Below are 23,116 nucleotides of genomic sequence, written 5' to 3'. Positions count from 1 at the left end.
TTTTATCCCCACTGAAAAGACCCATTCCACTGCAGGGGCCTGTGAGCCAGACAGACTTGCCGTCCAGCCCTCCAAGCCCCCGCGGGACGGCCAGGAGGATCCCTGAGTCCAGCGTGTAAACAGCAGAGCCAGCCCTGGAGCCTCGGGCCTGTGGAGTCACGGCAGCCCCTCCAGACCCTCGGGTGGGGGCATCTGAGGCTTCACAAGCCTGGGCAGAGCTGCACCCTGGGCTGTCCACTCGGTCACCACAGTACCAGGGACCACCCCTGGGCTGTCCACTCGGTCACCACAGTACCAGGGACCACCTCAGAGCCCCTCTGGTCGGCCCAGAGACCTGCTCAGGCTTCAGCGCTCGTGAGTCATGATTCGTGTGTTCTGGAGGAGGCAGGCGGAGGCTCCAGTGGTCCAGCCCACCCCGCATCACACAAAGACTGACGGCCTCACTTGGCCTCAGGGTGTCCTGATTAAAGCAGAGACAAGGAGGAGCCCAGAGCCAGTTCAGAGGCTGGGCCACTCGGCGGTTGCCGGCGCTGTGTGGCCCTCGGAAAATGCCATGGACCCAGCAAGGCGCCTCTGCCCACCCGAAGTCCCCACACCAGCAGCCACCCCCGCTAGGCAGGGGTCCAGATAGGCAGAGGGTGGGCTTCGGTGTTGAACACGTAGGCGTCCAGGCTGAGCAGGTTTGGGTCGTCAGAGAAGAGCAAGAACAGATACTTGAGCGTCTCCCCCAGGAAGAAGCTCTCCATCTTGTCCCTGGGCTCGGGCTTCTGAGGGTCCTGGACATTGTTGATGGACGAATAGCCACCCGAGGGGACCTGCGCAACAGCCAGGGCCTCGTCACCAGACGGGGGACACCCTGCACCCCCCTCAGCCTCATCACCGAAGCGCTCTCCACCCCGTGGTGAACGCGGCCCCCAGTGTAGGCTCAGGGTGGAGGGCGCCTCGATGATGGCCACCCCCGGGCGAGCTGTGGTTCCACCAAAGCCCACCTGGAAATGCCAACACCCCTCGAGTGACCAAGACAGAAACTGCCTCCCCCAGAACCTGGGCTCAGGGAGCCTCACAGCTGCCTCACAGGGCAGATGGTGGGAGCTGAGGCAGCAGGGGCCTCAGGCCAAGGTGACAGCAGAGCCAGGAGGTGACACTCAGGCCTCGTCTGGCTCCACCGTGGAGGGCATGACCTAAAACGGGGCCTGGTCCACAGTGGGGATGGAGCCCCAGTCATGGGTGCGTGTGCCTCCTAAATTGGGGGGATGCTGGGCCCACAGCAGAGACCCTCCCCAGAGAGGCCCTGAGAGATGAAAATGAGGGGTGCCCAGCCCCTCCGAGTACTCTGGGTCCCACACACCATGAAGCTCAGTGGGGACGGGGATGCCAGGGTCCCCAAGCTGCAGTGTGGCCACCCCGAGGCTGCAGCAAGCCCGCCCCTCTCGGACCCAGGCCACAGCCACCACCAAGGGCAGGGCCAGCCTGAGCCCCACAGCCCAGCTGTGCCTGTGGCCCGGTGGCCATGACCACATGGGGCGAGGACGGGCGCTCACCCGCGTGAACCGGCTGAAGCTCTGCAGAATCTCCCAGCCCCAGTCTTGGTACTTGCGGTCCCCTGTGACGCGGTACAGGTAGAACAGGCTCTCCACGGTCTCTGGCCGCAGCAGGTTATGCCTGTCTGCCGGCTGTGGGCGGAGCAGAGCTCAGGGCAAGGCCAGCCCGGCTAGCACCCTCCTCCTGATGGACCCCGACCCAGGCCCAGGCCCACCTTGACCTCCACGTCCCGGTGGCCTGGCTGGGGGTAAAGGTTGAAGTGCACGATCTCGGGACTCAGCCCCGTCTCCATCTGCCGGTTCATCTGGTAACAAGTCTCCATGAGCTCCTGGGCCAGCTCCATGTGGCTGGCGGGCAGGCCGTGGTAGACGCCCAGAGCCAGCGTCCCTGGCAGGAAGCACACCAGGTGGTCCTGGAATCAGAGGGTCTCTTCAGCCCCAGATCCCAGGCCCTGCCCTCAGCCTGCAGCTGCACGGGCAGCCAACGTGGGGGCCCAGCACTGCCTCGGCCCTGGTACCCTGGGAGGGGAGGCCACGCGAGGGCACTTGACGTGGAACAGCGGAGCTACCTGGGCCAGGCCCTCCAACCCGGCCCCCACACACCGCCCGCGGACCTGCTACACACTGGGCCCGGGGAGGGAGCTGCCCTGGGGAAGCCCTGCCCACCCCAGGTGCCACACAAGGCCTCGCTGCCCTGTTGCCAAGACAGGCCTGGCCAGGCAGCCACGGTCTACCTAGGGCCTCCACGTAGGCGCCATGGCCAGGATTTCGTTATTCTTTTTGACATCACGACTCAGGAACCTTGGAAGCCAAGGTAAAGGGGGCGGCGGCTGGAAGGCCCCATGGACACACTCACCATCTTGGCACTGAAGCGGCCGTGGGCAAGTTCCCCCACGAAGGTGAGCTTACTGGGTTCAGAGTGCCGCAGCAGGTGCGTTTTGACCCCCTCGATGGCTTCCATGTAGTCTTCCAGCAGCCTGTGGACACCAGCAATCACCTCACTCTACCAGGACGGGGCACGGGCTCCCGTGGGGCGCCAGGGACAGGCACATCCTGGGCCCACACAAGCACAGCAGGCCTGGCCCTTGCCGGACAGAAGGTGCCACCCTGCACAGCCCATGGCCCCCAGTGAAGATGCCCCCTCACCCCCACAGAGGCCACGGTGAGAAGTGGATGAATACGCCCCCCCACAGAAATGCCTGGGCCAGGCCTGGCACGGCTGCGGTTTCCTGACACGCAGCCTGGGGAGGGCAGCAGGAGCGGGGGCCGCGGGAGCCAGGGGCAGCAGGAGTGGGGGGCTGCGGGAACTGGGGGCAGCAGGCCGGGCCTCACTGTGTCTCCTGCTTCCCGCCCTGGATCCACTGCTTCAGCAGGTACTCATAGTAGCTGTCGGCCCTGGCGCCCAGCGTGAACACGCCCAGGTGGGTGAAGAGGCCGCTGTGGGTATTGATGAACATGGGCACCAGCCCATCCTTCTTCCCAGACAGGCCGTGGATGTGCTGCGTCACCTTCTCCACGGCCTCCTGCGGCAGAAAGGGGGATGGTGGGTTTACCACCTGGGGCAGAGCTGCAGGGTGAGCTGTAGAGGGGCTCTGTGAGCTCTGCCTCCCCTTGCTCCAGCACCAACTGACTCCCAGCAGAGAGAGCTCTGTGCCCAGCCCACAGCTGTCCTTGCCCACATGGCTCCTGGTGGCCACACCACACAGCCACACAGCCACCAGTGCAACGCACCTGAATGTCACTGCTTCCGACGGGTGGTCACCACAGAGCTGACCCGTCTTCAGGATGGCTGTCATCCCTTACTTGAAGGGACAGCATCTGACAACCACAGGCAGTGTCCTCACGAGAGCCTGCCAGGCCTGGCCGTCAGCCACGGCTCTGGAGGGATGGCAAGTGTGCCTGCCTTCTGAGCCCAGTGTTGCTCCTGATGATATTAAACGCCCCGGCTCCATGCCCTCCTGGTGAGCTCCCGCTCATCCTCCAAGTCACAGCCACCCTCAGCTCCTCAGGGCTCACGCCCAGCTGGCAGCACCAGGCGTCCTGGCCCACAGAGGGGCACAGGGTACCAGGATGTTAGGGCACGTCCAGCAACGTAGCTCTGGGTCTCTACCCAACGCAGACACCCAAACCCATGCCAAGCGCCTTTGAGGCCTGGCTGCTTATCCCTGTGTACCTGCAGCAATCAGAGGCCCTGGTGACATGGGGGTGCCCATGAGTGCCTGGGGCCATTTTCTGAGCTGCAGTGGAAACGCCTTCTAAACGTCTGCATGGGAGTCTCACGTGGATGGTGTGGGCTGCACTTCTCACCACAAGTGGTCACAGTTGCTCTAAAGAGGGATGTGTCCAGCTAACGATTAAAAACAGGGACTCGAACATGAGGCCAAATACATGAGCAACAATAAACAGACCAGCTGTGCTTCATGAAAATGACAATCTGTTATCTATCAAAATACACTATTAACAAAGTAAAAGGAGGCTGGGCACAGTGGCTCACACCTGTAATCCCACCACTTTGGGAGGCCAGAGTGATAAGATTGCTTGGACCCAGGAGTTTGAGACCAGCCTGGGCAACATGGCAAAATGCTGTCTCTACAAAAGAGAGACAGCGGTTTTCTAAAAAAAGTTTTTTTAACTAGCCTGGTGTAGGCGTGTGCTCCTGTAGTCCCAGCTACTCAGGAGGCTAGAGCACTCCAGCCTGGGCAACCGAGTGAGACCTTGTCTCTCAAAAATAGAAAACAAAAAAGCAAAGTAAAAACAAAACCGACAGATGAAAGAAAATATTTGCAAATCCCACTTCTGATATGGAGTGACTATACAGAATAAAGAACTCCTACAATTCAACAAGACAAACTACCCAATTAAAAAAGCAGGTAGTGGGCCGGGCGCGGTGACTCATGCCTGTAATCCCAGCACTTTGGGAGGGTGAGGTGGGCAGATCACCTGAGGTCAGGAGTTCGAGACCAACCTGGCCAACACAGTGAAAGCCTGTCTCTACTAAAAATACAAAAATTAGCCTGGCGTGGTGGCGCACGCCTGTAATCCCAGCTACTTGGGCGGCTGAGGCAGGAGAATCACTTGAACCCAAGTGGAAGAGGTTGCAGTGAGCCGAGATCACGCCACTGCACTCCAGCCCAGGCAACAGAGCAAGACTCTGTCTCAAAACAAAAAAGCAAAAACAAACAAACAAAAAACACCAGGCAGTGAACCTATGAATTAGGTTGAGTTTAAAAAAAAAAAAAAAAAAAGAGGCCAGGCACAGCGGCTCATACCTGTAATCCCAGCACTTTGGGAGGCCAATGGGTGGAACACCTGAGGTCAGTTCCAGACCATCCTGGCCAACATGGCAAAACCCCATCTCTACTAAAAATACAAAAAAATAGCCGGGTGTGGTGGTGGGTGTAGTCCCAGCGACTCGGGAGGCTGAGGCAGGAGAATCGCTTGAACCCGGGAGGTGGAGGTTGCAGTGAGCTGAGATCGCACCACTGCACTTCAGCCTGGGCGACAGAGCGAGACTCCGTCTCAAAAAAGAAAAAAGGCAAACGCATTGAATAGGCATTTCCAAGAAGATGCACAAATGGCCAATAAGCATACATGAACTAATCCCCAGCCCCGTTCGCCACTTGGGAAAAATGCACATCAAAACCACCACGTGAGGGCCATGGGGATGGCCACTGCCCACACAACAGAAGGCAGCGAGTGCTGGCAAGCGCGTGGAGGCTGAGCTGGAGGCTGAGCCCTGGGCACGGCTGGTGGGAATGTGACATGGCTTTGCCGCTGTGGAAACGGTATGGTGGGGCCTCAATAATGAAATGATGAATTACCACGTGATCCAGCGATTGCATTTCTCCTACTCAAAAGAAGCAAAGCAGACCCTCAGGCAGGTGTGTGTACCCGCCCTCACAACAGATAAAATAGAGTCTCAGGCAGGAGTGTGCACCTGCACTCACAACACCCAAAACAGCACAGGCAAGTGTGTGCACCCGCATTAACAACAGTCAAAACAGCACAGCCCTGGTGTCCACCAGGCAGGTGTGTGCACCCGCGCTCACAACAGTCAAAACAGCACAGCCCTGGTGTCCACCAGCGGAGTGTGCACCCGCGCTTACCGCAGCCAAAACAGCACAGCCCTGGTGTCACCGCAGGTGTGCACCCGCTCCGCAGCCAAAACAGCACAGCCCTGGTGTCACCGGGCAGGTGTGTACACCCGTGCTCACAGCAGCCAAAACAGCACAGCCCTGGTGTCCACCAGAGAGGGAGGATTAAACAAAAAGTGGCCTAGCCACGCAGCAGATATTCAGCCTGAAAAAGGCATTTCTGAAGCGTCTTTCGCATATGAAGCTTAGATGCTGAGTGAAAGGAGCCCAAATAAAAGGACAAATCAGCCAGGCGAAGTAGCTCACGCCTGTCATCCCAGCACTGTGGAAGGCCGAGGCGGTGGATCATGAGGTCAGGAGTTTGAGACCAGCCTGGCCAACATAGTGAAACCCTGTCTCTACTAAAAACACAAAAATTAGCTGGGTGTGGTGGCGGGCGCCTGTAATCCCAGCTACTCGGGAGGCTGAGGCAGGAGAATGGTTTGAACCTGGGAGGTGGAGGTTGCAGTGAGCTGAGATCGTGCCATTGCACTCCAGCCTGGTGACAGAATGAAACTCCGTCTCAAAAAAAGAAAAAAAAAAGGACAAATCGTGTGTGACTCCACTCACACGAGGAACTCCACGCAATGCGGTCCAGGAAGAAAAAGCTGAATAGTGTTTTCCAGGGACTGGGGAGGGACATGAGGGGTCACTGTGTGATGGGAGAGCTTCAGTTTTAAGATGAAAAGGGCCCTGGAGATGGAGGTGATGGCTGCACAACAGCATGAACGTGTGTAACGCCACTGACCTGCACGCCTGGAAACGGTTAAGGTGGTATGTTTTGTGTGTTTTATCACAATAAAAAACCTGAAAACACACACGCACACACACACACAGCACCTGCTGTGATGAGCAAAAGGTAGCTCCAGGGAAGTGCTTCCAGCCAGAAAGCCTGCCCCCTTACCTGAAACTTCTTATCCCCTGTGAGACGGGAGAGCTCCCGGAACTCCAGCTGAATGCTGGTCACCTCGGCCACGGTGCTGTCGGAGGTCCACCGTGGTGGGTGGGCAACTCCAGTGCCGATATTCACATCCGAGTAAGGAATCTTGGACGGTGTTCTGAAGGCAGGCATTAGCCGATTTCCAAAATCCTCCTGGTACATGAGCAGAGCAGAGAACCAACGTTTCAGGTCACCCAGAGGCCTCGTCTACACCCTTTCACGCAGTTCAGTGGAGACAGTGAAGGCTCTCTGGGGCCAACACAGCAGCAAGGAAAGGGGCATCACTCTGCACTGAGTGAACGTCTCTACAAGGTCAGTGATGATCAAAGTGGCTGCATCAGCTCACGAATATGGGCTCAGAAACAGACTCCAGTGCGTTTGAAGAGGAAACAGGAAAACAGCCACGTCCTCACAAGTCCACTAAAGGGGTAACTGCTTGAATGCGAGTCCACCGTCTCCCTGCAGGACACCCCAAGACGCTTACCGCTTTCCTCAGGAAGAGGCTGTCTCCAGACAGGTGGTAGGCACTCAGGAGCCCCCCCAGGATGCGGATCGTGCTCTCAAACAGGTTGACATCCACGTCCTTTTCAAAGTGTAACTTCTTCGACACCCACTTCCTGGCTTCCTCAAATTCTATGACATAAAACAGTAAAGGATGCAGAGACAAATGGATGGCTCCAACGTTTTCCTATGATCTATCCATCTTCAAAATACATTTGGCTGGGCGCGGTGGCTCATGCCTGTAATCCCAGCACTTTGGGAGGCCGAGGCGAGTGGATCGCTTGAACCCAGGAGTTCGAGACCAGCCTGGACAACATGGCAAAACCCCATCTCTACTAAAAATACAAAAATTAGCTGAGCGTGGTGGCACACGCCTGTGGTCCCAACTACTAGGGAGGGTGAGGCATGAGAGTCGCTTGAACCCAGGAGGCGAAGGCTGCAGTGAACTGAGATTGTGCCACTGCACTGCAGCCTGGGCCACACCACGAGACTCTGTCTCCAAAAAACCCACGTTTGAAACCAGGAGGCCAAGGTTGCAATGAGCCGAGATTGCGCCATTGCACTCCAGCCCAGGAGACAGTGAAAGACTCCATCTCAAAAACAAAAACAAAACCAAAAACAAAAACCAAAAACAAAAAACCAAACCCACGTTCTGGGGCGTTATTGTTCCCCTGCAGGGCTTCAGTATCACCTCCTGTCTCAAGGGGGTAAATCTTGAAGTCTTCAACGTTTGTTAATAAAACTGAGTCAGCAGTGCAGTCGCTGTGACCACAAATGGGTCACAATCAAAGGCTATGATACAAAAAAATTACACAAGTAATTTACTGGTGGTCTTCAACCTATTCAAAAAATTAGGCAAACGTTTAAAATATCGCTCACATAACTGAAGACACATACGCCCAATTCAAAGTGGATGTGCTGGTCTATGAAGGACGCTGCTGAGATCTGGGACCAGCGGGGTCCCACAGTCACTCATCCCACCAACCCCAGCTGCAAGAGAAGCACAGCCTGGAAATGTCCCTTGGACGTCCCCCAAAGAGTCCACGCTCAACTCCTGCAGAGGTCCGGGGACAGCGGCCCTGTGTGTGCCTTGGGTGGCTGGACAAGAACAGGAACTGACCACAGCCAGCACGTCCACTCCCACACCCAGGAGAAGGGAAAACCCATGGTCAGATGCAAACAGCCGCTTTCACTCCATGTGCAACCCACACTCTGCCTCAGCACACGAGGCCCACACGGAGGGCTCAGCCCCTCCCCAGAAAGCACCAGGTACCTTTCCTCAGACCCAAGATCCACATGGTGTCCAGCGCGTCGATCAGCGTGAGACCAAGGCCAAACCACTCGCTGAAGGACCTGGACACAGGCTTCAGCTCGTCATGGCCCCATGCAAACTTGCGGTATCCTTTCCATGCGTGCAGGAAGACATCAATCACGCCCTTCTGGCGATAGTTTGGATGCGCTAGTAGGGGGGAGAGAGCACAGGCCATGGCGGACGTGGTCCTGGCGTCGGCACAGATGGACACCCTCAGGCAGAGCACTGCTGTGACCCCCATGGGGCAAAGATGATGGTGGGTTTGGGACGATGGGAAGGGCGGTGATGGGCACAGCAAAGGCCAGGGCCACAGAGGCTGCAGCAGCCCCCAGGGAGAACACAGCCTGCCAAGGGCCTGAGACCTCTGGAGGCTGCACAGAATGGCACCTGGCACCTGACCACCTGCCTGGGGCCCGCACACCTCCACCTGGCGCCTGGGCAGGCACACCCTCCTCGGGCCTCGGCGGCCTCTGGCCAAAGAGACAAGGGTGGCTGCCCCAAGGGCGCTGGGACAGCACAGCGAGCATAGCTTGTGGAGACACGGGTGAGTGTGGTGCCAACTCAGAATGTGAAACACTGACAGGTGCAGACCTCGACACGAACACCCTCGACTCACACACACTCATTTTGCCGTATGGGTTTCAGGTACTCCACGGGAACTGCACTGTGCAGACGCACTAGAGTCCCCTCGTTCACTCTTTTTTTTTCATGTTATTTTTCTGGCTGGGCGAGGTGGCTCCCACCTGTAATCCCAGTACTCTGGGAGGCCAAGGTGGGCGGATCACCTGAAGTCAGAAGTTTGAGACCAGCCTCGCCAACATCGCCAAACCCCATCTCTACTAAAAATACAGAAATTAGCCGGGTGTGGTGGCGGGTGCCTGTAATCCCAGCTACTAGGGAGGCTGAGGCTGGAGACTTGCTTGAACCCAGAAGGCAGAGGTTGCAGTGAAGTGACAAAGCAAGACTCTGTCTCAAATATATATATATTTATATACATATTTATAGATGTATACGTATATATTTATATATGTATATTTATATGTTATATAGATTATATAGATTATGTATATAATATATAGATTATACTTTATATATTATATATAATATATAGATTATACTTTATATATTATATATAATACATTGATTATACTTTATATATTATATATAATATATTGATTATACTTTATATATTATATATATTATATATAAATATATAATATATAACCTATATAATCTATATTATATAATATGTACATATTACATACATATTACCCATTATATAATGTGTACATATAATATATACTATGTATATATTATATATATATATATATATATTTTTTTTTTTTTTTTTGTAGAGATGAGGCCTCACTATGTTGTCCAGGCTGGTCTTGAACTCCTGGACTCAAGAGATCCTTCTACCTCAGCCTCCCAAAGTGCTGGGATTACAAGCATGAGCCACCACGCCTGGCCAACACTGACTAATGTGTGGATTGACATGTGTGTAATGGCACCAAACCACACATCCTCTCAGGAAAGGTTCTGAGGCCTCCTCGTGCTCATGGCATGCCTATGCGTCTGCCTCTGCTTCTGCCCTCATTAATGCCGCAGAGGTTGCTACACATCCCTCACAGGCCCGGGGCTGGAGTCCCAGCTCTGGGCTCCCTCCCCACCTCAGAGACAGCTGGGGGGCATGATGAGAGCAGGGCTCCAGACTCAGCGAACTGCCATGAGTCCCCACAGGCAAGCAAACGACTCTGGGAGTGGCTGTCCTCGGCCCTGGTTTTCTGTCTGGAGAACGGGAGGGTGAGTGGCTTACCGTGTCAGAGGGTGTCATGAGGTTGAAAGAGGCCTCAGGTCATGCACTGAGCTTGGCCGAAGGCCCGCACCTGGGAGGCCTCCAACAAATGGTGCTGGGAATGAAGCGGCCCCCAGAGAAGCCTGGGACTGGCCAGGCTGAGACAGGGGACACAGCACGGGCAGCAGTCTCCAGGGATCCCGTGGGGCAGCCTGGCCCAGACACAAACCTCCCATACACACCTTCTTCTGCAGCCATGTGCTCAGGGACAGCAGGCCAAGAGCCACCAAGGTTGCAGAGCCAGTGAGGACTCAGACAGCAGGGGGATGCTGAAGCGCAAGGTGCACACCAGGGCCGGGGGGCCACCCACCACGGCTGAGACGAAGCCTGCACCCATCAGCCACCAGCCCGAGCGCCCGGGGAGGAAGGGGCGCAGGCGTGGCCTCACCTGGTGTGCCCTGTGTCCTGGCCGGTGGCCGGGGAGGCTTGGTGGGCACTTCTGCTTTTCTTGAAGGGAGCTCGGTGCCCTGCTCAGGCTCGATCACCGCTCCCCTCCAGCTTCAGGGGAGAAGGAAGGGCGTCAGCTGCCATCAAACATTTGTGGCTCCGTGTTTCCCACCCCCACGCTCCATACCCATGGCCAAGGCACGGCCCTGCACCCAACACGGCCCCATCATCCTGAAGTGCAGGCTGCTGAGTGGCAGGAAACACACAGTTCAGTCCTGAGCTCCTGTGCCTGACAGCCAAGACCACAGCACTGCTCCAGGCCCAAGGCTGGCCTGAGGTCAGAGGCCAGAGCTTGGAGAATCGTGAGAAACGCCTCTGCAGAGGCCGGAGGCGGGGCCTCTACAGTGGAGGACCAGAGAATCTGTCATCCAAACAGGAGCACTAGTGGCAGTGAGGTGGCCCCAGGATGCCAGGATGGCCACACAGATGGGGGCTGTCCCTACACACGAGACGCATGGCCACTCAAACTCCCCATCCAGAGTTCTGTCCGATGGCCGTCAGGAACAGCTATGAGGTTGTGTAGACGGCTTGCCGCACAACCTCCTAACTGTGGCTGGGCCCGAGCGTTCTCTTGGGGCCCTGTGGCGGATCTGTCCCAGGCTCAGCAAAAGGCCTCTTCCATGCACAGATGGCTTACGTGCTGGGAGTACAAACGTGGCACTTTTGGCAAGCTGAGGTCAAATGCTCTTTTGCTCTGGAAGGAAAGCGTCCTTGCATTCATGCCAACGCTAACTAGAGTACAGCGGCCCTCAAATTCCCCTCCTGGCAGTGAGGACCCCTCACGTGCACATGTCCACGCTTCTCACCACACGCTTGAGTTCAGGGCCTCAGGGCCTCTGGGCCCATCACTCACGGCTGACAGTGCTTGTCTCAGGCCACTCCTGCACAGCAGCCCTCACTGGCCCTGGCTCTGTCCACAGGTAAGAGCTCAGGTGTGGCCCACACTTTGTGGGGGAGAGAGGACGCCTGCAGGGAGCCCTTCCTTCCGCCTCAACTACAATGAACTATGTTTCTAAGAGCATAATATGGAGCCAGAAATGAGGCTGAGATGCCGCCAGCACCGAAGCTTCACTGGGATCCACAACCTGGACTTGACCAACCGGGCAGAGGACAGCACCCTGGGAGCCTGGGCACCAGGCAACTCCCTCTCCCTCTGCTCTCTGCTCGACCAGATGGGGCTCGGGAAAGGAGGTGGCCCAGGCAGCCAGTGTCCACCTCTGAGCCTGGCTCCCCATCTCCACCCACCTGTGCACCCTTCACATGCACACAAAACATTCTGAAGCGTTACTGCATACCATGAGGACATTATCGGGGACCTAATTTAGCTCTGACCTCCAGTTTTAAAAATTCGACTCTGTAATCTAAGGTTAATGAGGACAGATTACAGAGCATACACTGTCAGTTTCAAAGGAAAATAGATCTCAGACATAATGCGTTTCCGCGAACTTGTTTTTCGGAACATAAAGCCCTGAGCTGTGGCGTGCAGCCTGCCCTGCGCTCTGTACCTGATGACTGTCCTCTGCGGATCTCCTTCCACAGGGTCCACAGGGGCTTCTTCCCTTTTCGTGGCCTCCTCCTGGGTCCCATCCTTCAGGCCTTGGCTTGGGGGTCGAATCTGCAGGTGAGGTGGTCCCCGCTGGACGTGCCTTTGTGACTTCTGTAGAGAAATTGGTCACACAGGAAATCACGGGGTACCTGCGAGCTGCCCTTCTTTCCCTCTATGGGACGCCCTCAGGTGCAGCCCACACCTCACGGACTGAGCTTCTGACCTCAGAGTAAATTACTGCCGTTTTTCAGTAGGACAGGCAGCTTCAGAAGACAGCTCCTTAGGAGCCTGGGACACTGCCGACTGGCTAAACGGCCCCCGACAAAGCACTTAAGCCCCTCCCACGGCGGGGATATTTCCAAACTCTCACAGGTCCTCAAGGGTTAATAGCAAAGGGCTGCAGCAAACACCAGATCCCGCAACAGCTCTGGGTCCCCAGGCCTCCCACACAGTCATCTGCAAAGTGAGGCAGGCACCCACATCCTCACTACAAAGCACAAAGCTTACGATGACATATGGAGCTGGGTTCCCCTTGCCAGGCGCCCCCTGCTGTGTGATGCGGGACTTGTAGCCACCCCCCACCACCCCGTTCCCTGTTTCCACACCTGCAGGCACAGAGCCCCGTCCTCTGCTCCCTTCCCCACGTGAACAGGAGCGTGGGAAAGCGCAGACCGTGCCACGGACGGAGGCTTAGGTCCTCCTGTGTGAGTCTAGCGGCAAATTCATTCTCTCCTGTGGCCTCGGTTTTCTGTGGTATTACCAAACCTTAATTTTTATTATTATTATTACTATAGAGACCGGGTCTCCTTATGTTGCCCAGGCTGGTCTTAAACTCCTGGCCTCATGAATTCCTCCTGCCTCGGCTTCCCAGAGTGCTGGGATGACAGGTTGGAGCCACCACGCCCGGCACAAACCATAATTTTGTACTTCTTTACTGATGGATATTTAGATTGTTCCACTTTTTTTTTTTTTTTTTTTTTTTTAAAGGAAAGAATGCTTACTTATGGCTGGGCACGGTGGCTCACGCCTGTAATCCCAGCACTTTGGGAGGCCGAGACAGGTGGATCACCTGAGGTCAGGAGTTCAAGACCAACCTGGGCAACATGGTGAAACATCATCTCTACTAAAAGTACAAACAATTAGCCAGGCGTGGTGGCGCACGCCTGTAATCCCAGTCAGAGTCTTGCTTTGTCACCCAGGCCAGAGTGCAATGGCACAATCTTGGCTCACTGCAACCTCCACCTCCTGGGTTCAAACGATTCTCCTGCCTCAGCCTCCCAAGTAGCTGGGATTACAGGCGCATGTCACCACACCCAGCTAATTTTTGTATTTTTAGTAGAAACCGGGTTTTACCATGTTTGCCAGGCTGGTCTCAAACTCCTGACCTCAGGTGATCTACCCATCTCAGCCTCCCAAAGTGCTGGGATTACAGGCATGAGCCACCGTGCCCAGCCTGTTTTTTGTTTGTTTTTTGAGACAGAGTTTTGCTCTTGTTGCCCAGGCTGGAGTGCAGTGGTGTGATCTTGTCTCACTGCAACCTCTGCCTCCTGGGTTCAAGTGATTCTCCTGCCCAGCCTCCCAAGTAGGTGGGATTACAGGTGCCCGCCACCACACCACGTTATTTTTTTGTATTGTTAGTAAAGACAGGATTTCACCATGTTGGCCAGGCTGGTTTTGAACTCCTGGTCTCAAGCAATCCACCCGTCTCGGCCTCCCAAAGTGCTGGGATTACAGGCATGAGCCACCACGCCTGGCCCTAGCCTGTTTTTTGTTTTTTTTGTTTTTTTAATAGAGACGGGGGTCTCACTATGTTGCTCAGGCTGGTCTCGAACTCCTGAGTTCAAGCAATCTGCCTGCCTCGGCCTCTCAAAGTGCTGGGATGACAGATGTGAGCCACTGGCTCCAGTGTGTGTTTCTCTAGTCTCTTCCCCACCAGGTCGTGCAATCACTGTCCTCTTCGTCTCCCTGCTATTGAGTCCACAGTGGAAGGTCGGAAGAAACCATTAGAATTATGTCACTAAGGTCACCTAGTCTTAAATCACCATTATGAGGGTCAGGTGCGGTGGCTCACACCTGTAATCCTAGCACTTTGGGAAGCCGAGGCGGGAGGATCACCTGAACGCGAGATGTGGAGGTTGCAGTTGAGTCGAGATTGTGCCACTGCACTCCAGCCTGGGCAACAGAGTGAGACTCTGTCTCAAAAAAAAAAAAATCACTATGGGTTCAATGACCACAGTTTTATGATCTTGTAGGGAAGTTCATCTGAGTTTTACTCCCAAATGTTCTTTCCTTATGAATTTTAAACTCATCTTTAAAAATAGAGGTTGGAATTTTGATAGGGAGTCAATGGATTTACAGATTAATTCAGGGAGAACTTAAATCTTTTCTCTTTTTTTTTTTGAGACGGAGTCTTGCTTTGGCGCCCAGGCTGGAGTGCAGTGGCGCGATCTTGGCTCATTGCAACCTCCGCCTCCCAGGTTCACGCCATTCTCCTACCTCAGCCTCCTGAGTAGCTGGGACTATAGGCGCCTGCCACCACGCCTGGCTAATTTTGTTTTTGCATTTTTAGTAGAGACGGGGTTTCACCATGTTAGCCGGGATGGTCTCAATCTCCTGACCTTGTGATCCACCCTCCTCGGCCTCCCAAAGTGCTGGGATTACAGGTGTGAGCCACTGCTTAAATCTTTATAGCAGAAGAATAAAATGTCTAATTATTTAGGTCTTTTCAAATACCTTGAGTGTTATATTTTTATTCATACTGACTTTATATATTTTAATATCAGGATTATTCCTATGAACTTGGTGGCATTCTTTTCTTGTTATTGTGATGGAGATCGCTTTTCTTTTTTTTTTTCGAGACTGAGTCTCACTATCACCCATGCTGGAATGCAGTGGTGCGATCTCCACTTGCTGCAACCTCCACCTCCCAGGTTCAGGCCTCAGCCTCCCGAGTAGCTGGGATTATAGTCGCACACCACCACGCCTGGCTAATTTTTGTATTTTTAGTAGAGATGGGGTTTCACCATGTTGGCCAGGCTGGTCTCAAACTCCTGACCTCAAACCTCAAGTGATCCGCCTGCCTTGGCCTCCCAAAGTGCTGGGACTACAGGCGTGAGCCACTGCACCCTGCCGAGATCTCTTTTCAATAATATTTTCTAATTGATTACTGCTACTATATAGCAACGTTCTCTAAAACTAATTTCTAAGCCTGGTGAAGTCATAAGAAGCATACTTGGTAAAGGATGAAATATTCTAACTCACAACAGTCATACTAATAATAAAGGAAAATATAAAATTCCTGAGACTCATCAAAGGACACGGACAGCTTCCGGGATGGGAGCACATACGGCTGCTCATCACCTCTCCCCTCCTGTAAGTGTCCCTGCTTCTAGGCAAGACACACAAACGTCCATGAAAAGCAGGCACCAGTTTTTAACTGTCGCATCGGAAACACTGCTGACATGAGAATGCCCAGTGCTGCCATGGCATCACTGACTGCTACTCTCAGCACCGTGGCAGGGGAAGCAAATTCGGGAACAGTTTGTCATGATACACGTCATAGGACTTCAAAATCTTCACAACCTTTAACTCTTAAATAGTTTATGTACAACGGATGTAATGGGGACAATTTACAAATGAAGAAAGAATCAACAGATAAATGATTTAGAAAATGATGGTTTATCCAAGCAATGGAGAAGAGCTACAAAAATCTGCATGAAAGGGAATATTCTCATGTGCATAAAAAAAAAAAACAGGGACCAATCCAGCCCCTAACCCTCAATTACGTACACACGTGTGCATCCAAATAGCAAGCCAGCCCCTAACCCTCAATTACGTATACATGCGTTTATCCAAATAAAATTATTATTATTATCTTTTTTTTGAGACAGGGTCTCCCTGTCATCCAGGCTGGATCGTGGCTCACTGTAGCCTCAACCTCCCTGGCTTAAGCGATCCTCCCACCTCAGCCTCCCAGGTAGCTCGGACTATAGGCATGTCGTGCCTAGCTGATTTTTTTTTTTTTTTGGTAGAGATGGTGGTCTCACCGTGTTACCCAGGCTGGGCCTAAGCAATCCGCCTGCCTTGGCCTCTGAAAGTGCTGGGATTACAGGTGTGAGCCACCACACCCAGCCACATAAATTGAAAGACATAGACCAAGTGTTTCAAGAGTTGGACTGGGAACGGGGGTAATGTGTGGCTGTGTTTTCCCCTTTATACCTTCTCAATGTTCCCATTTTCTCTCCTAAGCCCCTATAATATTTGAAATCAGCCAGGTATGGTGTCTCATGCCTGTGATCCCAGCACTTCAGGAGACTGAGACAGGAGGATCACTTGAGCTCAGGAGTTGGAGACCAGTCTGGGCAACATAGTGAGACCTCATTTCTATTAAATAATTTTAAGGCCAGGTGCGGTGGCTCACGCCTATAATCCCAGCACTTTGGGAGGCTGAGGTGGGCAGATCGCAAGGTCAGGAGATTGAGACCATCCTGGCTAATACGGTGAAACCCCGTCTCTACTAAAAGTACAAAAAATTAGCCGGGCGTGGTGGCGGGCACCTGTAGTTCTAGCTACTCGGGAGGCTGAGGCAGGAGAATGGCGTGAACCCGGGAGGAGGAGCTTGCAGTGACCTGAGATCACACCACGGCACCCAGCCTGGGAGACAGAGCAAGACTCTGTCTCTAAAAAAAAAAAAAAAAAATAGGCCGGGCGCAGTGGCTCACGCTTGTAATCTCAGCACTTTGGGAGGCCGAGGCGGGCGGATCACGAGGTCAGGAGATCGAGACCACAGTGAAACCCCGTCTCTACTAAAAATACAAAAAATTAGCCGGGAGTGGTGGCAGGCGCCTGTAGTCCCAGCTACTCGGAGAGGCTGAGGCAGGAGAATGGCATGAACCCGGGAGGCGGAGCTTGCAGTGAGCCGAGATTGCGCCACTGCACTCCAGCCTGGGCGACAGAGCGAGACTCCGTCTCAAAAAAAAAAAAAAAAAAAAAAAAAAAAAAATATATATATATATATATATATATACGTGTATGTATATATGTATGTGTGTATATATGTGTATATGTATATATAATTTTAAAACAAAAAAAATTGAAATCAATCAAAGTAAAATGTTAACAGAAAGGGATCTGGCCTAAACACAGCCTCATCCCTAAGCAGGTCTAGACAAGTGCCAGGGTCTGAACAGGAGAGGCAGTGCAAGTGGTCCCTGGAGGGCAGGATGTCTCCAAGTCGACACTTGGGAAAGACACAAATATTCACCATCTGCCACCCCAGCTGCTCCTGGACACTAGCTACTGGCTTATGGGTCACTTGTGAGTGGCAGAAACACATCTTTCAATGGAAAAAAATGCCACGGTCTGCTCTCAGGCAGTTATGATACTCCATATGCAAAGGAGAGGAAGGACCAAAAAAGGAAAGGAAGCACCTGTCGGCTTTCAAGTCAGGAAAATTCAATTTGTAGACAAAGACCTTGGTCAAAGGCAGAAGCCCTCACACCCAAGAGTGTGGAGCAGTGGCCCCATGGCCAATCAAGAGCAGGACTCTCCCACCAGGCACAGCACCTCCTAGGGGCCAATTCCCACCCCACACCCTCTGCCCTTTTAGACCACCCTTGGAGAAGCTGCTCAGCGACAGGAATGCTGCCTTTGAAATGAGAATGTGGGCTTGCTTCCTTCTGCTTTTTGGTACTGTCCATCCCCTCTCTATTGAGCTTATAGCAATTTTAAAAGGACACATTTTCTTGTTAAAGAAATCAAAGGGCCAGGCATGGTGGCTCATGTCTGTAATCCCAGCACTTTGGGAGGCTGAGGCGGGCAGATGAAGAGGTCAGGAGTTCAAGACCAGTCTGGCCAACATAGTGAAACACCGTCTCTACTAAAAATACAAAAATTAGCTGGGCATGGTGGCATGCACCTGTAATCTCAGCTACTTGGGAAGCTGAGGCAGGAGAATCACTTGAACCCGGGAAGCGGAGGTTGCAATGAGCCGAGATCACACCACTGCACTCCAGCCTGGGCGACAGAGTGAGACTCCGCCTCGAAAAAAAAAATCAAAACACCCCCACGGCAGTCTGAGGGTGGCCCAAGCTCATGGGGGCCAATGTCCCAATGCCCCTCTTGCTGGGATCCTTAGCCAGTGGGCAGCAGCCTGCCTCCATCTCCCCAGCCCAGGAGCTGTTCCTCGGCAGGGTACCACTCCCAAGGCCACTGTTAGAAAGCGCTGTCTGTTCCTGTCACAGCCCTGCAGGGAAGTGAAACCTCCACCTGGCGCTGAGGACTCTGACCACAGGTGAAGCTCCCAAGGCACTCCCACACCTGCTAGACACAATCACAGATGTACCAACAACAGTAACTAATGCCCGAAGGGCCTTCTAAGGGTTCCGAGCAGCCACACCAGAGTCAGCACCACCCCGGTGTTCTCAACGGCCTTGGGGATTTGGCTGTTCTTCCTGAACCAAACCTTCACTGACAGGACGTTTTCCTGGTTCTTCGGCTGCCTCCTGACCCATCCCCAGTCTCCACTCCCCCCGCCCTCCTCCCTGACCCCAATCTTCTCAGCCTGGTGGTGCCCAGGACTAGGCCTGGCCCCTTCTTCCAACCTTTCCAGATGACACAAACCACCTGTACCTAGGGACTCCTAAAACCTGTCTCTCCTGGCAGACTCTGATCCTGGCACCACCTGCCCACCAAAGTCTCCATGGTGCCTCCCAGGCATCTCACAGTGGGCAGATCCAAAACGGAGCCCCTCAGTGTCCCCAAGCCAGAGCCTGCACAGCCTTTGCTGGCCCCTCCACCTGGGGACCCGCCCTCCTTCTCCCAAGGCCCACTCCTGCAGAGCCCTCCTCCCCCCACTCAGCTTTTCCCACGGCCAGGCAGCTCTCCTGGCCTCCTGCCCTCCACTGTGTCTCCACCCAGCAGCCAGAGCAGTTTCATAGTAAACATCTCAGACATCCAGTCCATGCCAAAATCTTCCCGCACACATCAACTGAACGCTCCATGCTGCCTCCAGGACCAGCAGGACCACAGCTGGACTGAGCCAACCCCCACTCCCTCTCCCAGCCCTGGGAATTTCACCTTCCCGCATATGCCAAGGTCCTCCTTGCCTCAGGCAGTTTCACTCAAGCTGAAGTCTGCCTCTCCCCACCTTGCCCGGTGCCAGCAGCTTCTCAGCCCTCAGATCTTGCCCTCAGTGCCACGGCCTCCCCTGAGCCATCAGGACCAGCCACTGTTCTTCACCAGCGCCCTGTTCTTTTCCACATAGGATGTACACATGTGCCACCTGCCTCTGCCCATCTGTGCCTGGCTTCTCACCAGCTTCTCCTACCAGCTGTGGCCTCTTGAAACAGGTCTGTCTTATTGAACACTGCACAGTCAGAAGTAAAACAGGAACTGGCCACGGCTGGTCTTCAAGAATGAAGTGAAGACTACGCCTCTCTTTCCCCAAGTGTTATCCGACCAGTCCAAAACAAGAGAGAGGTAAACACAAGGTAACAAATGTAAAAGAAAATAATTCTTCTCAATCTTCAGTGGTTTTTTTTTTTTTTTTTTTTTTTTTGAGATGGAGTCTCGTTCTGTCGCCCAGGCTGGAGTGCAGTGGCGCAATCTCGGCTCACTGCAAGCTCCGCCTCCCGGGTTCCCGCCATTCTCCTGCCTCAGCCTCTCCGAGTAGCTGGGACTACAGGCGCCCGCCGCCACGCCCGGCTAATTGTTTTTCGTATTTTTAGTAGAGACGGGGTTTCACCGTGGTCTCGATTTCCTGACTTCGTGATCCGCCCGCCTCGGCCTCCCAAAGTGCTGGGATTACAAGCGTGAGCCACTGCGCCTGGCCTAATCTTCAGCGGTTTGAAATGCCTCTGGATTGAACCCCAGTTATAACGCCACACCATTTGCTCAAAGTACCTGGGACGAAATCTCTGGGAAGGCCTCAGGGTCGGTGTCTGCCTTCTGAGGAGCGGGTAAGACGGGTGGATTTGCTGGTTTCAACCCAGCGATTTCTGGCCTCATCTTCTGCTCTTCCTCTAGCCTGAAAGCCAGAGCTGAATAACAGAAGTTATTTTATTTCAAATATGCCACAAGGCCTACAAGATATTTAAACTGCTTTATAAAAACACTTGGCAGACGCTATCCATTACAAATCAACATTATGATACCTGATAGTCACTGAAATGAATTCAACAATGTCCCAAGGGAATGAAATCTTTTTCAAAACACTTGGCAGTTTGTGTCCTTATCCATAACACAGAACCCCAAATCTTTTGCCTTCCTATTTTACATTCAGGGACGTTCAGCATGTGGCAGGTGGGCAGGAGCCCTTTAGCTCTGCTCCAAAGAGAAGCATCTTAGACCAAGTGAGAAGAGATTCTCTACATCCTCACCAGAACTCTGCCTGGTCTTTTCCAAACACATGCTAATGAGTGCTACAAAATTTGTGTGGTTATTTAGGCTGAGTGTTCAAGCTCACCAGCTGACTTACTCTATAAGGGAGGCTGGACATATTAGTACTTACACCAGAGACCTAGAAAGCAGTCAGACAGCATCAAATTAACATCTGTGTTCTAGCCAGGTGGTTAAATACAGCTCTACCTTTCTCTTTATCTTGATTTCTTGCCAATTCGTTGCCATATATGCCTCCTGGAGCTGTTTAAGGTAGAATGCAAAATTGCTTCTGCCCAATCAACCCTCAACACAGATATCATTTTCAAGTACACGTGTTTCTGATACCTTTCCAATGGTCAGCCAAGTTGATGTAGAACAGGAGTCCACAGAAAATCAGAAAGGCAAGGAGGAAGAGAATCATATTCCGCTGCAATCTTGACAGCTGCTTCCATTTCTAAGGGAGGTACAGAGAATGACATTTCTTACTGAATATATCACACGGAAAGTCTCAACTGTTACAAATTGTGAGGACAATAAGGAATTCAGGAAGATCCAGTGTTCAGCACTATTTTTTTTTTTTGGAGACAGGGTCTCATTCTGTCACACCAAGGCTGGAGTGTAGTGGGTGGAACGCGGCGTGAGCCACCGTGCCCAGCTAGCTCTATTTATTTTGAATGGGGAGAAGTTCCCTCTCAGCAGGGAGTAGAACATTGCTGGGACAATACTACAGATGTCATTAATACAGCGATGCAAATGAGATGAGAATAAGAAAAAAGTAGAAACATTTCTGTCATATTTCATCAGCAGTGGAGAAAGATTCCCGCGATTCCCACAGATGTAGCCCAGGCACTGCCCAGGCGATGCATAGGTCCGGATGTGGTTAAGTTATCAATGCCCTTCGGCCTGAGACCACCACGAACACGCCAGGAGCCAATCAAGAGAGGCTCATTTCTCACTGTACCGAGGGGAGCATACACCACAGGGAACCTCCGGTTTCCGCTTCAAGAGGGGCAGGCGTCTGGGCCAGGACCTTGCAGAAAAGCGAACGAAGCCCGGAAAACCTGCTGGGGCTCCGAGCCCTCCTCCCACCACCACCGCCCCGCAGAATTCGGGCCGCTGAGACCGCTGCAGACGAGCCGACCACGGCTGCCCCGACCCGGAACGCACATTTGCCCCTTTTTGCGGGGAAGGGGTGGAGAGGGCGGCGCCTGGGGAGTCGAGTCCGCCCGCCCAGGCCGCGCTCGGAGCCGCAGTCTGGGAGGGCGGCGGGCACAGCAGCCCCGGGCCCGGGTCAGCCCGGCGCGACCCTCACCCTCCAGCACGAGCGCCGCCGCCAACTCTTGCTGTTGTCATAGCTCTCGCCAAAGCTCAGCGTCACCGAGATGAAGTCCCGATGAGGCGGCGGCGGCGGCGGCGGGTACATGACTACAGTGGTGGCGACGGCCCAAGGGGCCCCGCCCACTGGCGGCGTCAGGAAGTCCGACGGAGAGGAACCGAGAGCTCCGCTTCTCCTGCCCTCGTAGGCAGCCATCGCAGCGCCGTCAACAGCCCGCCCATCGCACGGATAAGCGACTGCGCATGCGCTGCGTCTCCATGAGGCCACTGCGCCCGCGCCCGTCTCCGCTACGTTCCAGCGTACGGGCCTGCGTTCTACGGCGGCCGCGTCAGAGAACTGCTGCGACTCCGCCCTGCCCTCAGGTTCATTGCGCTTGCGTCCGGCAGCGCCTGCCCAGATGTGCTCAGAGCGTAGCTGTAGCAACAGGGCGGGCCTTGGTTCTCCTGGGGCGTGGTCGCTGTCTGGGGCTCCCACGCGGTTAACCTCACGGGTCTGGAGCTGGGCTTGTCTCGCCTCCTGTCTTCGGGTTGCACCGGCTTTGCCCACGCCCTCACGGGGAGACGCAGACACTCGGGACCCAGGGAGGCGCCCGGGCGGCGCCGCCATGTTGGCAGGGAGTCCCCGCGCCCGGCGCCTCGGTTCCGGGACCCGCGGCGCGGGGATGGGGCTGGGCTGCCCTTGGGCGCCGTCCTGGGCTGGGGGCCACCCTAGCCACGTGGTCACCGGCAAGAAGCCCAGGGCCTCACCCAGGCGTGGGGGCCGGGGGAAGGACCGGACCCTCCCGAAGTCGCGGACCAGGCCGGGCGGCACCCGGGCTGGGGTGACTGCTACCCCGAGCTAAGCTGGCTGTGCCGCATCTCACGGTCCCCGGGGCCCGAGCGCTGCGCCTGGACTGGGGCCGAGCGAGGGGGCCAAGCGGCCGGCTGGACCCACAGTCCCCGCGCCATAGGCGGGCCGGGGCTTTCAGACCCGGCTGCAGGCCTCGAACTCGGTAGCCTTGGAGGTCAGCCTGAGATGACTGCGCTTCCTGCACGCGTTGTCCTCCCCCAAAACGCCCAAAATGGCAAAGCGGCGTCCGTGGCCGCCCGAGGCCTGGGTTCTCCCTTGCCGAACCTCACGCCCGGCG

At 54.4% G+C, this 23,116-nt stretch overlaps 1 protein-coding gene and 1 non-coding gene across 3 annotated transcripts; both read right to left on the bottom strand.

The window, feature by feature from the left end:
* Positions 1 to 269: 269 nt before the first annotated feature.
* Positions 270 to 22,322, bottom strand: MAN1B1 (mannosidase alpha class 1B member 1). 2 transcript variants are annotated; one of them, XM_030818255.1, is made up of 14 exons: positions 21,967 to 22,198; positions 21,000 to 21,108; positions 20,785 to 20,915; positions 20,178 to 20,314; positions 12,235 to 12,386; positions 10,671 to 10,780; positions 8,389 to 8,574; positions 7,099 to 7,247; positions 6,579 to 6,767; positions 2,874 to 3,064; positions 2,398 to 2,518; positions 1,757 to 1,954; positions 1,542 to 1,673; positions 270 to 815 (listed from the first exon to the last, which is right to left on the bottom strand). In XM_030818255.1, exons 3-14 carry the CDS (start codon positions 20,813 to 20,815, stop codon positions 612 to 614), a joined length of 1,800 nt encoding a protein of 599 aa, XP_030674115.1. In that variant the 5' UTR covers positions 20,816 to 20,915; positions 21,000 to 21,108; positions 21,967 to 22,198; the 3' UTR covers positions 270 to 611. The 2 variants fall into 2 exon arrangements, with proteins under 2 accessions (XP_030674115.1, XP_030674114.1); XM_030818254.1 differs by lacking the exon at positions 20,785 to 20,915 and having other exon boundaries at positions 21,967 to 22,322.
* On the bottom strand, positions 14,213 to 14,298 carry LOC115836495. The gene has a single exon (XR_004031570.1). It is a non-coding gene; the product is annotated as a small nucleolar RNA SNORD62 (small nucleolar RNA).
* Positions 22,323 to 23,116: the final 794 nt, after the last annotated feature.

This window comes from Nomascus leucogenys, chromosome 8 (genome assembly GCF_006542625.1).
Source record: "Nomascus leucogenys isolate Asia chromosome 8, Asia_NLE_v1, whole genome shotgun sequence".
NCBI classification, from domain to species: Eukaryota; Metazoa; Chordata; class Mammalia; order Primates; family Hylobatidae; genus Nomascus; species Nomascus leucogenys.
The sequence above is the reverse complement of the archived record's forward strand: the minus strand, read 5'-3'. Positions and strand labels throughout refer to the sequence as shown.

Bases quoted from the DNA above. Each gene is read 5' to 3' on its own strand.
- MAN1B1 (XM_030818254.1), bottom strand. From the start codon at position 22,185: ATGGCTGCCTACGAGGGCAGGAGAAGCGGAGCTCTCGGTTCCTCTCCG. The intron at 1,674-1,756 runs GTGGGCCTGGGC...CTCCGCCCACAG, and splicing joins ACCGGGACGTGGAGGTCAAG to CCGGCAGACAGGCATAACCT. The intron at 816-1,541 runs GTGAGCGCCCGT...GCTGTTGCGCAG, and splicing joins GCTTCAGCCGGTTCACGCGG to GTCCCCTCGGGTGGCTATTC.